At 37.6% G+C, this 18,743-nt stretch overlaps 2 protein-coding genes and 1 non-coding gene across 6 annotated transcripts; 2 read left to right on the forward strand and 1 right to left on the reverse strand.

Moving 5' to 3' along the window:
• Positions 1–989: 989 nt before the first annotated feature.
• Positions 990–6,882, reverse strand: rchy1 (ring finger and CHY zinc finger domain containing 1). 4 transcript variants are annotated; one of them, XM_055161376.1, is made up of 10 exons: positions 6,625–6,882; positions 6,117–6,157; positions 4,775–4,894; positions 4,586–4,701; positions 4,414–4,492; positions 4,151–4,195; positions 4,024–4,082; positions 3,610–3,639; positions 3,390–3,510; positions 990–2,666 (listed from the first exon to the last, which is right to left on the reverse strand). In XM_055161376.1, exons 1-10 carry the CDS (start codon positions 6,647–6,649, stop codon positions 2,418–2,420), a joined length of 885 nt encoding a protein of 294 aa, XP_055017351.1. In that variant the 5' UTR covers positions 6,650–6,882; the 3' UTR covers positions 990–2,417. The 4 variants fall into 4 exon arrangements, with proteins under 4 accessions (XP_055017351.1, XP_055017353.1, XP_055017352.1 ...); XM_055161378.1 differs by having other exon boundaries at positions 6,607–6,876; XM_055161377.1 differs by lacking the exon at positions 6,117–6,157 and having other exon boundaries at positions 6,607–6,876.
• trnag-ccc (transfer RNA glycine (anticodon CCC)) lies at positions 6,626–6,696 on the forward strand. The gene has a single exon. It is a non-coding gene; the product is annotated as a tRNA-Gly (tRNA).
• Positions 6,883–6,967: 85 nt separating the features above from the next.
• Positions 6,968–13,413, forward strand: LOC110161052 (cytotoxic granule associated RNA binding protein TIA1-like). The gene is made up of 12 exons (XM_020925761.2): positions 6,968–7,270; positions 8,150–8,246; positions 8,358–8,456; positions 8,707–8,761; positions 8,847–8,934; positions 9,039–9,114; positions 9,188–9,296; positions 9,443–9,538; positions 9,658–9,742; positions 9,893–10,031; positions 10,385–10,539; positions 12,133–13,413. The coding sequence occupies exons 1-12, from the start codon at positions 7,245–7,247 to the stop codon at positions 12,263–12,265; spliced, it is 1,158 nt and encodes a 385-aa protein (XP_020781420.1). The 5' UTR covers positions 6,968–7,244; the 3' UTR covers positions 12,266–13,413.
• Positions 13,414–18,743: the final 5,330 nt, after the last annotated feature.

Here is an 18,743-nt window from a genome sequence, read left to right on the forward strand (position 1 = left end):
TTTCCATGGTGCAAAAAAGAGGGAACTACATAGACCATGATCCTTTGTGTTGTCAGTAGGGATGTAACAATAACCTAAATATCGTGATATAATATCAAAATTCTCACAGTACCACAATATAACGAATTACAAGACTCTTTGCTTAAATGAAAAGTTATGGTGATTCTAATGTCTTTCTTTGTGATTTTAATGTGTTTCTTATTCTGTAAAGCACTTTGAATTAACTTGTCTTCTCATGGTGCAGCAATAGCTAAAAAACAGAGGGAACTACACAGATCATGATCCTTTGGTGTTGTCAGTGCAGACTACATAAGCACTTTTACATAACCCTAACCCTTAACTCTTCATTTTATAATAGCACCAAAGGCTTTTCAGGGCTTTTCTAAGACTTTTAAAAGGAAACAGTAACATATTCACAATTTTGAAAGCCTCCACAAAATATGACAATAAATATTGAACTGTGAGATGCATATCATGAAAAGGGATTTTGATATTGTTACATCTTCATTTGTGATGGGTGGTAGTGTTCTCAGCTCACTGCAATGACCTCAGTTTCATTCCTGTATGAAGTTTATATGTTCTCCCCATGTGTGGTTAGGGCCCGAAGTACTTCTGACCAAGGCTTTGAAGAAAACTGATCAATGTTTGAAGTAGGGATATTTAAGGGTGCACTGTGTAACTTTTTTGGAGAGTCTGTAACCTTCATGGAGATGCTTTGGTTTCATTTGTCCACAGTATGATATTAAACTACTGTCTTGCATTTATTCAACTACAGGTCTTTTTAATTGCTCAAAAATATCTTTAAAAATATTATCGTAATTCTTACTGTGAGTGGGGGTCGCCTCTTCACAAATATAACCTGTGATTTAGCTTGCAAGTCTCCATGGAGATTCATCAGTTTACTGTATGGCCATACAGGTTTCCATGTTTATAATAAGCAATTCTATCTTCAAACTTTTGAATAGAGAAAAAAAGACATAAACAGCAGATTTAAAAGTGTGTTGACAGCTTTTTATTAAGACACTTGGAAATTCCCCATTCATTTTAGCATTAGCAATCATAAAGCAGTCATAAAGGGTCATACATTAGTCAGTCTTGTAGAGACGTCTTAAATACAGCATCCTTCCCAATAAACTTTCTATTACTTTTCTGAACTTTGGACTTACAATTATGTACAATAGAAGCATTAGAAAACTATATAAAACTGCATTCAATGGTGCAGAGTACATTTTCAGGGGATACAGTTGTCATTGAGACCCAAATATTAAATTATTAGTAAGCAAATTCAGAAACAATGATGCTTAAGTGTACACAGCACTTTTGTGTGCATTGCTCCATCTAGTGGCACAAAGATAGAGGTACAGTACAGAGCCACTTATCCTGATTTCCAGCGGTATACTAGTAGAGCTATGACAAATGTTATACCCAACTTTATTACTTTGAAGTGAATAATTTCGATTAATAAGTATATATTTTTCTATCTTTGGCCTACTATACTAGTGTATACTAGTATTTATTTTTTTTATTGGGGTTGAGTCACTTTGTAATTTAAATGAGACTAAACACCTAAACTCCTCCCACAACCACATTTCAAACAGAGCGGTTAAACTGGGCAGTACCTGGAGGACTAAAGAAAAGAGTGAGGGGAAATGAGGGGTGGAGTCTAGAGGTATAAGGAACAGTGTGATTGGTCGAACAGGTATCCTCACTTCAAACTCCACTCCTGCAGTCAGGTGGTAGTGTCTTTAGAAACACTTGGCTGTAAACAGGGCAGTCTTGTGTGATTTCACCAAGTACTTGAAATCATAGAGGCCACTGAAGGCAGCACAAACTTAAGATTTAGGAGTTTTTGACCAGAAAGTTGCAAATGTACCTACTTTGAATGAAAGTTACTTAAAAAAATGGCTAGGAACAGACTACAGAGTTATGTAGAGAGAAAAATGTGGATTAGCCCAATTTTCTTCATCTACATGTCACTGCAGTGTTCCGTTATGTTCAGCTAATTAACAATTACAACCATACCTCAGTTTTCATCATTTCCTCATTGACGCACAACTCCGAGCGCACTGGGTACATGTGATTAGAAGAGATGAGGGGCCAAATTCAAGATGATTACAAACAGCACATACGTATGCAGTTTTCATTTTACCGCTGATCACATTTACTTTAGTTGGTTTGATCACAGTCGGTCGGTGAGCCCAGTGTCAGGAACTACACCAGAAGTTGTCAATGCATGCAACGTCTTCCTGGTTTGTGATGTAAGCATGAACAGTGCCTATAGTGCTGCTGTAACTGTACCTTCAGTGTGTGTACAATACATGGCTTATAATATTGTTGAAATGTGTTGCTTCATCTGCTAAAAGGGGTTTGACTGGACAATGTTTGCAGAAAGCCATTTATGATTTATAGAGTAATTCCTATTGGACAGTTGGCTGCTCCTCCTCCTCCTCTTCTTGTTCTTCTTCTTCCTGGTTGGGCTGCTCTGATTCGGTGTCAGTCTCTGGCTCTGTGTCACTGTTCTCGTGATGTTCCTCGGGTTGATCCATATTGTTATTTTGAATTAGACCTCCATCTTGTGCCGTGTTGTACGAGCCACAGTTGCCACATTTCATCCCCAGAACATGGAAAGAAGCCATGGAATGGGCCTGACAGTCATTACACATTATCTGTAAACAAAAAGTCCATTTTAGATTCAAGGTTCACATAACTTATCTGTATGTGTTCCCAAGACTGTGTAGTAATTTTTACTATGCTACAGATTACAGATGCAACTGAAAGGATATTTCACTTTGGGGGAAAAAGAGAATGTACTTTATAATTTAAATTTTATCATGATTCTTGTGCAGAGGGTTGCTTATAGGAGCGGGTGGGACAAAGCAAAATCACCTACATAAACAATCTCTAAATGTAGTTTAATATAATACTTTATATAACTTTTATTTACTAGCCTGATATTGTGGAAGTTAGTTATAACCATACTTCGGGACATTCTCCACAGACGTAGATAAGGTTAAATCATTATTATTATGAGGATGATTATAGCCAAGGGAAAATATTTCCATAGAAATAAGCAGATGGAGGCGCTCCTCCAGGCCAATTAAAAGTCAGGTGTGTGGAGATGCAAACCTGCTCACAGTAAGGATTTGTGTATTTTTGTTTTGCTTTTTTTTTTCTCGTTTTTTTTTTTTTTTTTTTGCTAAATGCTGTGCATTTTTAGCTCAATAAACTAAAGAAAAAAAGTTACTCTGCTAAGTTAACATACTGTGACTTTATCCACAACTTTACCTATGTCGTGTGTGTGTGTGTGCGTGTATATATATAAATCATGTGGTAAAGAGAACCAAATAATTATCTCTGGAACAAAAAAAAAAAAAAAAGAGAACTGATACCCTAACAGTTGTATTCCTGTACTCAATGGGCATTGGTGACTGGGCGATCTCTTGGTCCATCTCCTCCCAGTGATTCTGCATTTCCAAGGCTGAGTGCATACATAATGGACAGCGATATGCACTAGAATAAACAAATGATGGGGGTGAAAAAGGTTATCAAAAAAAGATGAACAAAAAGTATTTTTGGCAGTAAAAATAGAAAGAAGCAGATAGAACATACCAGTTTCTGAGCATATCGTCAAAGCAGGTCCTGTAAGATAACAAATCATTATTACACCTGATTATATGGCTCAATTTAATGTCAGCAGACGAGAACCCCCCAAAAAATATTTTAAATTATTACCATGATCTAAACTCAGGTGAAATAATATTAATTTTCACCTTATTTTACTGACACAATAGCATATAGACAATAGTTTGACAACCATACAATGGGGCAAGTCATTATCATATTTGATCAGTTATAAAAATCTAAGGCACTATGTAACTTTTCTGATGGGGGGGTACATCACCAGTTTGTGACATGGTGATGTTTTTTTGCCCAGATTTATCTGATCTAATGTGCATGCATTCAGTTCCATTTGTTTTACTGTTGTATCAAAAATAACTTGAAAAACACACAATGGAGTCTTACTTGTGCAGAAGGTGACCACATGGAAGAACATGAGCCCCAATCCTTGATGTGTGAATATCCTGTGAAATCAACATTATTAGAACAATCTTGAAAATGTTATGTAATATTTTTATAAGCAATTGCCTACCTCCATACACACTGGACAGTTCTGTCTCGAGACATTTTCAACACACTAGAAAAGACAAAAAATAAATAAATAATGGTACTACTACTACTACTACTACTAATAACAATAATAATAATAATAACTTCATGCTAAACAAGATAAGATTAAGATTTGCCTCTGATCTCATCTCAATTCAAGGCGCTTTAAATGCCTTGAAGGTGGAACAGTGCCATATAAAATGTGACAAAACAAACCAAAAAAAGATACATTTTAATTGTGTTCACCTTATGCTTTCCTTCTAGCGCTCGGGCTAAACACAAATTGCACTTATCGCAGTGGAAGTATTCATCCCTGGGGCCAATCCTGAAAAAATAAATACTGCATTACTTCCAGAAGAGTCAATAGCAAATAACTGACATCCAGAATAACATGCATTACATTGTTATGACCGCTTACCTGCAAATCCCACATGGCTGACAATGATACTGCTTCTTATCTTTGTCAAATAAATGGCAAATATCACAGTAATATTCTCCAAACTGTACACTACACTTTTCACACGTTTGCTGGGCCTATAAACACAGATGATGAATATATATATATTGTACAGATTTGATAAATAAATTCCATATGTTTTACACGTACCTTCTGTATCGTGAGACAATGTGAGCATTGCACTTCTTTCACTTTAAATCTGTCCATTTGGTGGTTTTCCTCCGCATCATGGCACAATCTGCACACGTACAGCTTTCCACAGCAAGGTGCCTTCAAGAAAGAACATACAGAAAATAAGCAACACAAAAATCAAGAGGGGAGATACGACCTTCATTCATTTAAACACATCGCCATTAAAAAAACAAAACACCAGAGATCGATCTACAGCTATTATGACATATCCACAATAAAAAGTGATAGGCTGTCAAACGTGCATGCTTTAGCTTCGTGTTAGCCAACAGTTCCTAAACGGGGTAGAAACGAGACAATCAACAAGTTAAGGGTGAAGAGACATTACAAATTTGAACTTACGACTTACTTTTAACAAGCAACTGCGCACATAATGTTCACAGCCTGTAGATGAAGCCATTTTTGTGTGCTGCTAATGCTACAAAAGCTACTTCCCTGGCTTCTCCACAACGGTCGCGGTTGCCAGATCTTGCGACCAGTTTCCAGCACAAGAGAAGTAAACATGAGGGCTGAGAGTGTACTCCTTGGATATTGTATTGTGAACAAATGCCATTAAATGTTATTTATTTTATTTAGCTTTAGTTTATTCATTTATATTAACTGGATTGAAGTACTAGATTGGCAGATTTTGTATATGGATACCCTTTAAACACCAATTAATGTGATTAGATAAAATATTCACATTTGGCAACTTTGGTAAAACTTTGAATTGTTTTTTTGTTTTGTTTTTTAATGTATTTTTTGTATTTAATTTTTGGTTTTGATTGGATTAAACATAACTTTTTACCATTAATTTCAAGTAATCAAAGTGGCAAAATAAATAACTTCACAGAATGAAATAATCAAGCAGCACCATACAAACGAAATAAATTAAAAAGAGAAACAGTACAAGAGGAAATTATACAATTTAAACATATAATAATGGCAGCATTGCATTTAAAGGTGCACTGTGTAACTTTCCTGGTAGGGGGTCCGCCAAAAACATGTTTCCATTAAGATATTATTGCTTTGCCTGAAAGGTTTCACAGTATTAGCACAGTAGGGGCATTACACTCATCTATGTTACATGTATTCAATTACTGCTCAAAAATACTAGGAAATTGCTACATTGCTACTGCGAGTGAGCTCACCTCTCCACAGATCTGACCTGTAACTTGGCATGGAGACATGGTGGCCTTGTCGCCATGGAAATAGATAAGTTTAATGCCATATTATGGGACATTCTAGACAAAGCAATAACATTTCCAAGAAAACAAGACACAACATTTTTAAGGTTCATCTTTACCATTTAAAATCTACAAACCTGTATCTTATCGTCATCTACCGGGACTTTAAATGCTATAGCTAGAATAAAAAACAGCATAATTAAAAGACATTTTCATTGAAATAATATGCCTTCAGTTTTATTTGTAATGGTCATTTAAAGGATTGCTTTGTTTAACATTTCTACAACAAAACTAGATTACACAGGCAATATTTTAAATTTTAATGAGGACAGTTAATTCGAAAATGCCATCAAAGAAAATGAAGTCAGGATATAGTCAGCTTCACATGACTCAGATGCACAACAGCAAGCATGAGTCACTCTAGTGTCAGTTTCTTTTGAACTCTAAATACAAAAACAGGGGTCGTAGATTTATGTGTTCTATTCTTCCAATTTCACTTTCAAAGCAAGTCATAACGAATACATCTAGTAAGTAATAAGTACTGTACAAGTGCTTTTGGAACTCACAATTCAAGTCTTGTACTATTTACTATTTACTATACTATTTCGGGGGGTCTTAATCACTTACGGTAGCGCTTTTACTCACTGCGCCGCTGGTGTAGTGGTATCATGCAAGATTCCCATTCTTGCGACCCGGGTTCGATTCCCGGGCGGCGCACGCGTTTTGTTCTTATCGCTAATCAACAAGACACTTAAAATCACACAGTTAATATGTGATGTTAAAAAAAAAAAAAAAAAAAAAAAAACAAAAACGGAACATGTATATATCATAGATACTGGCAAATCATTGGGATAAAACGTATCCCGTCAAACATATGTACAAACATCCATGTGCATTCTTGTTCTCGTTGCATTTATAACAGGGTAATACAAAATACTAACTATTACTCAATTGTATCTCAAGTTTGTAGGTTTACTGGATGTGTGATCTGACGGTGCATCACGGGGAGGTGTATCTTTGTGTGTGGGAGGAAAGAACGCTTTGATTTGGCCACATTTCGCCGCAGATTGACGCTGCTGACGCCGCTCCTCCGCCATCTTCCACTTCCTATTGTTTGGCTCAGACTGGGGCTGTCTCTGTCTGTGAGAGCAGCTCTGATACACTCCGGCCTGTACATAAGACACCGTGTGCTTTTCTGTACAGATTTAACTCTTTTTATGTCTTTGGAATAAGCGCTCTCAGGACGTGACCACTGCAGCTCGACCATGGAAGACGAATCGCCCAAAACACTGTGAGTATTTGCGTGTGTGCGCCGGAGCGGGGATGAGGAGGACGGCGCGGCTCCCGTCTTTCCACGTTGTTTGTGTGTGAAAAACCGGGCACCGTTTTAGAGCACAAATGCGCTTTTAAGCCCCGGTCGAAATGAGACTAGGGCTGTGGCGCCGCGAAAATGAAAGTAAACAGCGAAGATGACTGATTTTCCAAAGATTCAAGTGTTAAATGAAACGAGGGCTAACAAATGCTAGCAGACAGTAGCATCACGTTAGATGCTGCATCGGTGTTTAATAAACGTTCTGCCAATCCATTAGTGTTTATATTTTCAGTGTAATTTTCCATTAAATGTATGAGTGTGACTTACAACAGGACAACAACACGTGTTTTCTATGTCACCAGATGTAACAAAGTGTCTTCTCAAATGTAACTGAGTTGCTAGCTATTTCATGCTAACTATTGTTAGCATTCTGTGGCAGGCGAGCATCTGTGGCAGCTCTTTGGACGGGATTGAATGGTCTCAATATGTCCGTGCTGTGAAAATGAACGGGACCGTATTGTAAGAGCATCGCGTAGCCGCGAAGGGAGTTTTTCCTGTTAAAATAAGTGTTTTCATACAAAGCAAGGCCCGTGTACCCGGCTAGCATTCTCTTTAGCCTAGTAGCAGGCGCAGAGCAGCCACGTCAACGCTGAATGGGCCTAGTACGGCTCGGTTAAATGTGACCGCTCGGACTGACCCCGGATGCCTCTGTGAACACATACTATTGATTTGGACTGGATAGGCCTTGTATATATGAAAAATAAAAATAGGTGTAGCTTAAGGCTAACCGGCCTTTGTCTGGCTGCTACTTCCTGTTCGACAAAGGCGCATTTAGTTCTTCTGTTTCCTTGTTCGCAGGTATGTGGGAAACCTGTCCAGGGATGTTACAGAGCCCCTCATTGTCCAGGTCTTCACACAGATAGGACCCTGCAAAAGCTGTAAAATGATAATAGACGTGAGTATGAAATAAGTCTATTTAACCTTTAGACCTTGGTTTAATTTAATCAGGCCTCTATGATATTATGTAGAAATCCAGCTGTGCTAAAGTTTTACTGTGCATTTCCAGCCCACGGGGAATGACCCTTACTGCTTTGTGGAGTTCTATGAAAACAGACATGCTGCCGCAGCTTTGGCAGCAATGAATGGAAGGAAAATTTTGGGTAAGGTAAGCTATCGTATCTAAAGGGTGAGTGGGGACGGGTGGGCTCTGGGTACGGGAAGAGCTGCAAATACACTACCTCCTTAAATTTAGACATTTAGGAAAAAATAAAGTCTCAAAAGATGTAACACATAATTATTAACGTAGATCATTTGTGCTATAAAAAAATAAAGCCCAACTGCAGCTCATATAGTTTAAATTCAGTGTCTGCAATTAATAATGAACCCCAACTGTTTTTTTGTTTGTTCTTTTTCAGGAGGTTAAAGTTAACTGGGCAACGACGCCAACAACCCAGAAAAAAGACACAAGTAGTGAGTATATAAAGATCCTCACTAAATATCTACTTTGTCATATGAATTAATGCTTGAATATAATTAATTTTGTTTTGTGCTGTAGATCACTTTCATGTCTTTGTTGGAGACCTGAGCCCAGAAATAACAACAGAAGATGTCAAAGCTGCCTTTGCGCCCTTTGGCAGGATATCGTAAGTACACAATCAGATCACCTCTAAATTGAAAAAGCACTGTGGTATTGGCAAATGCACCATAACCAACAACTTTCCACTTCTCCTCCTTTTCTCCTTTTCAGAGATGCTCGTGTTGTCAAAGACATGGCCACAGGCAAATCCAAAGGCTACGGCTTTGTGTCGTTCTTCAACAAATGGGTAAAGATGGTGAAATCAAAGCTGTGATGATTTGCTCTAAGAACTGAATCACATTAGTGAATTTTTCTTTTAGGATGCCGAGAATGCCATCCAGCACATGAATGGACAGTGGTTAGGAGGCAGACCAATCCGGACTAACTGGGCCACGAGGAAGCCCCCTGCCCCCAAAAGCAGCCACGAGAGTGAGTTGTTAGCTAGTTATTGATTATTGCAACCTGTTATAGATATTTCTTTTTTATATAGATTATGTAAATTTTATGTAGATATAGTCTATGTGAGATGTTTGTTCAATTTTGTTCTTTGTTTTCATGTACTTTTTTATGTTCAGATAACACAAAACACCTAAACTTTGACGAGGTTATGTGCCAGTCCAGCCCCAGTAACTGCACAGTATACTGTGGCGGCGTCAGCTCAGGACTTACAGGTTTGTGGCACTGAAGTGTTAAATATAATTGCTTGACGTGTACTTGGAATTTCAAAATCTAAAGTTTGTGGTCTTATCTTAAATAACATTCAAAAATCATTATTGTGTTCACTGTTTAGATCAACTGATGAGACAGACCTTCTCCACCTTTGGCCAAATCATGGAAATCCGAGTGTTCCCAGACAAAGGCTATTCATTTGTCAGGTATTGAGAAATATTATTATCTAAAAAACTTTCAGTGTTAAATGGGGTTTTATCATTGTTTGCTCTGTAGCAGTGAGTAGATACCATTGTATTTACGTTACAGTTACACTTTTCAGACCTTTTGCCATTTTCCTGTACCTTTTTGTCCAGGTTTAACTCTCACGAGTCAGCAGCCCATGCCATTGTGGCGGTGAATGGCTCGTCTATAGAAGGCCACACAGTCAAGTGTTATTGGGGCAAAGAGACCCCAGACATGATGAACTCCATGCAGCAGATGCCCATGCCACAGGTACAAGCACTAGTAACTGTAGTAGCACTTAAGCTTGTTGTGTATTGTTTATGGTGAAATATAGTTTAAATGTTTTTACCTTTAATTTTTTTGTTAAATTAGGTAGATGGTGATAGAAAATTAAAATGCCTTGACTCTGAGTCTGAAATATAGAAAATGATGTGCCACTTACTTTAGCATGAGTTTGATAATACTTACACACACAAAAAAATTATATATATTATATATATATTTTTTTATATAGAGATAGAGATATAGATAGATATATAATTTTTTAAATCACAGTTTATACAGGCATACCCTGGCATGCAGTTTATACAGTATATTTACTTCTACTGGATTGTGTCTTGCAGCAAAACAAGGTGGGCTATGCGGCGGCCCAGCCCTATGGCCAGTGGGGCCAGTGGTACGGAAACGGGCCCCAGATCAGTCAGTACGTCCCCAACGGGTGGCAGCAGGTCCCCACCTACAACATGTACAGCCAGGGCTGGAACCAGCAGGGCTATAAGTAAGTAACAACCAAACAGGGCTGCCATTCACCATCATCCTTCAAGAATCCATCCAAGACTGTGTGCCCTGTCAGCTGAACCAAAACCACCTCATCCTCCAACACAAGCTCATCTGTGACAAGAACGTTTATTTGTCCCCCATGAACAAGCTTTGGCCATTACAATCAAAAGGATCCATAATGGCAACCTTAGTCTTTTTTTTTTTTTTTTTTTTTTTTTTTAAACCTGGGGTGAAACGATATTTATACCATCTTACTACTGCCTGAGGTGGAGGGGATGTGTTTGATAGATCACTGCTCACAGAAGAAGGAAAAAAATGTCACTAAATGTCATTCTAGAGAGAGCTAGCATTTATTTGGCTGTTATCTATTATGTAATTATATTTTTAAGTTTGAAGTGTAGTCAACATTTATACCACTACAACTATTGGATATCTGTTGTTTTTCTACATCTTCTTTGAGCTGTGATAGGATGTTAGGTATATCTAAAGCCAGTCTTGAGTAACACCAAGACTACTTTAATTGGAAGATTTGGGTTTACCTGACTCAATATGAAGTCCCTTTGAACTACAGGAGGCTGGAGACATGCCCTAAAGCTGAGCTGACCAAATTGACTGAACAAAATGAACATTTGAAGATCAGTGTTGTTTATTTGTCCCATGTGAGGTGAAAGCAAAATCCAGTTTCATACCCTGTTTTTAAAGGGTGAATATTTCTTATGTCAAGGTCTTTAACATTTTGCGTTGAATAGAAATGCTGTGTGAAGGCCCGTTTAAATGATGGAAACAAAATGCCAAACCACCGTAGTCAAAGTATGAAAATGTAACTACGAAATTTCAAGCAGAAGACGAGCACAGCATAGTTTTGATGCATTGATGAGTTCCAGTTACTACTTTGTATATAATAGCTTTACTTATTCCTTGTCGTGAGGGTGACAGGAGGGAGGGAGGGGTGGATCTCCAATATTATTTAGCTCTGCTCACCTAAGCGCTTTGTCTGCTTGTCCACCCACATAATCATGAAATTTACCTTAGCCCCTTCGAAGTAAGGCTGCACAATATAGCCTGTCCGAGCTGCATGACCAAACTCATAATTAGTCTCATACAGGTGATTACTAACAATTGCTTTAAAACTAATAATTACTCCAATCTGATATGTGTGCATAATTTGGACAAAACATTGTGTTAGAAATTGTTTGAAAGGGCACTGAAAACATACGTGATGTAATCTGCACCATGGATTATTTTTTTTATAATTAGAGCAGTTGTCTCTCCCAAACATTAAGTAATTGCCCATCCAAATTTTCAATTGTATAAAAATAAATCTATATAAAAAAAAAAGTCTTCTCATGCAGCGGCTACTAGACCGTATCCCAAACATGCATGTCTGTTATATTGTGCGCCTGTACTTGCTTGACGTCGCCTTACCTCCCTTCCTCTCACCACTTTTTATTTTGCTTGTTCCCACTTAACTACATAGGCTATAATCTATACACACCCAAGTAGCCGCCCCTTAAAGCCTCACTACTTTCGCCTTGTCTTTTCTAACCTGCTGGCTTTTGTTCTGTCTGTGTGTCTTTCTGTACTTTTGCAGCCAAATACCGGCCAATGCTGGGTGGACAAACGTGAGCGCCATCAGTAACGGTGGGGTACTGGAGACACCTCTCAATGGGACTATGATAGCCAACCAGCCAGGCATGGGAGCAGCCGGATACCCCACTCACTGATAAACAGGAAAGGAAGGCAGGGAGAATTTTGACAACCTACAACAAGCCAAAAACTGGCTTTGTTACTAAGGAGGTGTTCCCCAGGGGTGTTTAATGGCACCGCCCAACTTTCTTTGGCAGGACTTTTCTGGGATCCCATCCGGACATCTGTAAGATTTTGTAAATGTTTTCTTTTCTTCTCATGATGGGGCAGTTTTGAGGGACTTGAATTTGAACCCACACAGGTATCGACACACCTTCTATGTGGTATAGGCAAGACTTTTAGCCCCACCCCCCAAAAACAGGGCTTCTACCATTTTTAAGTTAACTGTAAATTATCTGTAAAGGACAAATGTTTTGGATTTTTTTTTCTCTGGTTTTACAAAAATTGCTTCCACACATTCTTTTTGACTCAAACACCGAGAGTTTTTTTTTTAACGGACTGTAAAAGTTTTGAGTCATTCTGAGTTACCAATATTAGTTATGATGGAGGAATGAAAATCCTTAATTTGTACTCATTTCTCACACCAATTGCAGGGATTGTTGCCACTGCTGTTTCTCTGTAAGGGCAGATAAATATTGCACAGTTTTTCTCTTGTAAATGGACACATTTGAAAACCAAGTGTTTTCCTGTTGCATTCCTGTTCACCATATCTTCTGAACAGCCTCAAACCTTTGCCACCTGTAAATACCCATCCTTTGAACCATGTATGTAAATGCTACTGTTGACTGTGGGTGCTTGCTCTTCTGTTTGAAACTCTACAGTTAACGTGACATGTACAGAGCAGAGGAGCACTTTCTGTGACTCTGGCGAAGTACAACTCGATTCTTCCATGCAGGGATAATTCACACGTGAAAGGGCCGACCTGATGGACACTTGTGATGTTTTTTAAATATCTATTGAACCGCCAGTATTTTATATCAGAAATCTGAATGATTCAAACTTTACACTCTTTTTGATGGAGAAATGGGAGGCCTACAATGTAACTGTTGCCTTATAGAGCTGGTTTCTTTTAGCTGACAAGATACTCTTTTTAAATTAGGCAGTGCCTACAAACCATTTTCAGACCCTTTTGTTTAGAAAAAAGGTGTTAGCCCTGAAACTGATGACTCTGCTACTGTAATCAATGTTTTCTTGCTTTGTCCAATTAAAATGCTAATGCACATCATTGGATCCATTGTTGTCCTTATTAAGTCATTCCTTGTGGTAAAATGTACTTGAATGTTACTTGTTACAACTTGGACATCACTTGATAAAGGGAAAACACGGCTTAGTCTTTGAGAGAAGTCAGAGGTCATAGTAGTCTTAAGTCTCATTGTTCGTTCTCATTAGTGTATAAAGTACAAAACCCACTCTAGACTGTACTTAGCCTGTTAATTCTTCAGTAATCTTCAATTTATTTATTTTTGTTTGTTTCTATTTGTCTGAAGCCTGATCTTTGCTGTGGTTTTTCGTTAGTTGTTGAGTACATCTGAAGCCCTGCCCTTCAGACGAGTTGGACAGGTTTATTATTCCCATGTCCCATCTGCATCATCTACAGTAAAGCCACCGGAAGAGATTTCATTAACCACACACCAACACTTGAGAGTTTGTTTTAAACCCTTTTCACATTTTACAGTGTTTTGTTTATTTTTAATTCCAAATATGACATTACTAGCCCAGATTTTGTTCCCCCATTATTTTGTGTTTGTTCTACAATTTAATGAGCCAACAGAAAAAGATGAAATGGTAAAAGAATGATCCCCACATGACACATGACACATCACGCTGACAATGACATCCGGTGCATACCAGGGCCTGTCGCTGTGTTACCATGGAGATGTTATTGCTATGCCTAGAACTGGGTGCCCAAAGTTTTTTCCTCTCAGGGCCAAAATAAGTATTAGGAGGAGAGGGGCCAAACCTAATGACAGTTTACACATAAAAATGTTCTAATGTAAGAAATGTATCATTAAATTGATGTTAAATATTACGAAATAGACAGGACTAAATTGGAGATAGGCCTTCCCATCTCCTGTCTTTTCAATACAAAATGTAATACAAATAGATATTTCAGAGCCTTGGAATGTTCTGCAATATGCACTTAACTTTCTCTGTAGATGCTGGCATGTTTTTAAGGTATTGATTTTAGTTTTACAACACCTGTATGTTTAATCCTGTACTGGCTAACAGCTCCACAAAGACAAGCTGTTAGTTAGAGAAATTAACGTGCACCTCTAAAGGAATTGTATGCAAGATTTTGATTTTAAATTCCATTTACTTGAACTATCAATGTCTCCATGTTCAAATCAAACATTGCTTTTACCAATAACATTGTAATGTTGATGTATTCTTAATTACACAAACACTGGACATGATGGATGGCCAAATTGTTATAATTTGTTGTTTTGTACAGTCTGGTTCCCAAGAGAAAGCAGAATAAGCCTACATGAGTTTCTCATTTGGGTTTCCAGTTTAAGTACTGAAATCCAGTTGGTTTAAACCTAAAAGGCCTCTCTCTGATCTGAATAGTCACTACCTAAACCCCAGCCCCTGCAGCCTCATGAATCAGTGCTTGTGCAGCCTCTGCAGCTCAGGGACGGAATTCTGGAGGTTCTGAGTTTTCACATGATGCCTGTGAATACACTGAGGACAACATGTATGTGTTTACTTCTATGTGTAGGCACTAGCGATGTAACAATATCCAAATCTCACGGTATGATATTATCATGATATGCATCTCATGGTACGATATTTATTGCAATATTTTGAAAAGGCTAATATAATTGTAGATAGGACACTTTTTTGCTTTTAAAATACCTTGACAAGATTTTGGTGTGAATTATTTCTGTCATAATCCCAAGAATTGAAGTAAAAAACATATTTCTTCATGTTGTTTTCACTGAACTGAATCATGGGATATGTAGTTCCCGATGTTTATAAGATGTTGCTACTATAAAACCATGCATTTAAGCAAAGAACTTGTGAATCGATATATTGTGACAGCCCATGATATTATTGTGAGACTTTTGACGATACCATATCACGATATTTCGTTATTGTTACATCCCCTACTGGCAAACCATGTTCAGTTGTGATTGTAATACTTGTAATTTTAATTTGAAGCACAAGCTGCATACAGCACCTTTAACCTATTAATAAATAAATACAGTAGCCAGGCCCAGACTCCTATAGGCAGGATTAAATGCAGGCTAAGCAGTGTACCAGTGGGGCTAAACTAAATTCCTTTCTCATAGAAATTGCTCCCAAAATGCATCGTCCCTTTGGTCTTGTGTGAGCACTGCAGGTCAAAATGCTTAGATGTTTCGTGACTATTGACAGGGGTCTAACTAACACAATACAATTATGGATAAAACTGAAGAAAAAAACGAAAGGATTTCACAGTAAGAGCAGCCTCCAAAGTTTGACATCACACACACTGCACTCACACTACCACTGAAACTATAACCATTTTATTCACACACATAAAGTTACTTCCATACATTAGAGTACATAAAAAGAAAATGTATACAGTATTCTGTACATGTACCAAATATAAACACACACACACAAAAAAAAATAAAATCTTGCCTACAGTGCTGTAAATAAAGCAAATAAAGTTTCTACAGTAACACTTTCACTGGTCACACTCGTCACCCTCCCTCTGACGACTTCTTCGCAGTCGTCAAAGGTAGAAGCAGGGACCTCTGGTCTGGAGCCCAATGTTCATACACTCTTCACCTCCAAGCACAAAAAAATGCCTCAACTGGATTGAGGAAAGTAGAGTACGGTGGTAGTAGCTCCATGAGCATCCTTGCTTGATGGAAAGTGAACCAGGCCCTGATGAGCCACAGTGGAAATTCACACTGTCCCACACGATCATATAATGTGATAGGAAGTTTTTATTTCACCTGACTGACAATTAATGTCATGAATTTATTAAATGTTCCAAAAAAAAAAAAAAAAATCATATATGGTATTCATGGTATCATGTTCTTGACTCAATTTTGACAATTGAACAGACTGTTGTACATATGATGACTTAGACAATGAACTCATGCTGACATGTTTTGGAGAGAACAACCATTAGACTGAGAATCAACTAAACAGTTGATTCTCAGAGCAAGATCGATTTATTTGGAAAATGTGCTAAACGTGGGCTCATGGTGCAAACTGTGACTTGTACAGAACCATGTGCAAAGATGCACTGAGACACTTGAAACATGCACAAAGACAGTTGCAATTTGATTAAATCTATGAAAAATGTCATTCTGTTGTGAACGACTGCAAGATGGTTTGAAGATATGCCCGTGTTCTTTTGAGAATGCCATTTCTGTTTCAAGAAATGAGCCAAACAAATGGAGAAAAACTGTAATACATTCTGTATTTATTCACGTGGTCCACTAGATGGCGGCCTTGCTCCATATTTGCCCCCTGCCCTGTAGTTCAGTGTGATCTGTCTCTCTGCTGAATGTCACAGGTACGATCACTCAGGCTGACAGGGCCCCGGAGCCACGTTTGAAACACATATGAAACATTTATGTACTGACACTTCTGTTATATTTCAATTCAGTATTTGACACTTCAGCCTCATCTTTTCTTGTCAAAACCAAAATATTTAAAAGTCAGTGGCCTTGGCTTATAGGACAAAGCCCCTTGGCCAAGTTTCTAATTTCAGAGTTCATTTTTAATTGTTGACATTTAGAAATATTGCCTGTTTTGTTGTTTTTATTGTGCTTCTTATTTATTTGATATATTTTTATTTACTCTTCCATAGGGACCAAGTTCAGCAGTAGCCAGTACCTTAGATATGTGTAAAATTACTTCAAGTCAAGTCAAGTCAAGTCAAGTAAAACAAAAACAGTTGCAGCTATTCATATTATAGACAGCATTTTGAGGACTTTTCCCCTTTCAAAATACAATATATAATATTTGGATTGAATTTTTAAAGACACAGCATGCAACTTTTTAATAAAAGAAAAATAGACCAAATTAAAGCATGTTTTGTTTTTTTTATTTTTCATTTTGGTTATGTGTTTTTGCATTGAAAATCATAGAAAAACATGAGTTCTTACTGTGAGTGGGCTTGCATCTCCACAAACCTGACTCTTACTTGACCTGGAGAAGAGTCTCCTCTGTCTCGTTTCCATGGAAATGTTGTTCCTTTGGCTATAATTTTCCACGGTATGGCATAAAGCGTATCTGTCTCCATTGAGAATATTCCAAAGAATGTTTAAACTTTCTATTACTCTAGAATCATTCAGGTGACGTGCCACCTCCATACTCCATACTGTGGAACTGTCCTCATTTTCATCATTCTGAAACCCACGCTTGGCCTACCACAAACTTGTAGTAGCTAAACTTAAAGGGCCCATATTACGCTATTTTCTGATCTATGTTATAATGTTTCCTCATCACAAACACACCTGGAGTTGTGTTTTGTTTCATTCACACATTTTTAACACAAACCCTGCATGTTTAGATTTTCTTCTCTTAAACAGAAAACACTCTGTTTTACCTCGTGATGTCATGCGGTAACAGGAAGTGCTCCACTAAACTCCATACACCTTTACTACAATCATTTGAATATTTTCAGCTGTGGAACTACCAATTTCCATTGAACTAAAGACAAAAGTGTTGTTAACTTGAAAACTACCTCTTCATGACATCACAAGGTGCAGAGCAAAAAGTGGAGTGTTAAATTTGACTCTCGCGGAATCAGTTTTAACATTTCCTCAGGGTTTATTGAGTCCAATTTGTTCTAGAGTTAATTTAACATTTTTGGAAACGTTAATTAAGTAACACTGGACCAAAGTTCCTGTTTAACCCTGAAATCAAGAGTTATATTAATGTTTGGAGAGTAAACGGATAACACTTTTTAGAGTTATATTAATTTAGCTAAACAAGACACAGAGGTGTTTTATTTTTACACTTTATTTTAGTTTATTTAAGATGAAATTATGTACAAAACTGGTTCAAACTGTTTTTCTCTCGTGGGAGTTTGAAGTGGTGGGTGAGAGGTGTTGAAGTTGAATTAACTCTAGGGAAAGTTGAATGAACAATAGTGGAAGTTGAATGAACAATAGTGGAAGTTGAATTAGAACTAGTGGAAGTTGAATAAACACTAACGGAAGTTGAATTAACACTAAGGGAAGTTGAATTAACACTAAGGAAAATTGAATTAACACTAAGGGAAGTTGAATTAACACTAAGGAAAATTGAATTAACAGAAAGGGATGTTGAATTAACACTAGGGGACGTTGAATGAACACTAGGGGAAGTTGAATTAACATTAGTGGAAGTTGAATTAACACTAGGGGAAGTTGAATTAACATTAGTGGAAGTTGAATGAACACTAGGGGAAGTTGAATTGACACTAGTGGAAGATGAATTAACACTAGTGGAAGTTGAATGAACACTAGTGGAAGTTGAATGAACACTAAGAGAAGTTGAATTAACACTTGGGTAAGTTGAATTAACATTAGTGGAAGCTGAATTAACACTAAGGTGAGTTGAATT

The sequence above is a fragment of the Boleophthalmus pectinirostris genome, unplaced genomic scaffold (genome assembly GCF_026225935.1).
Source record: "Boleophthalmus pectinirostris isolate CB_2022bp ecotype Guang Dong unplaced genomic scaffold, ASM2622593v1 HiC_scaffold_4, whole genome shotgun sequence".
In the NCBI taxonomy this organism is placed as follows: domain Eukaryota; kingdom Metazoa; phylum Chordata; class Actinopteri; order Gobiiformes; family Gobiidae; genus Boleophthalmus; species Boleophthalmus pectinirostris.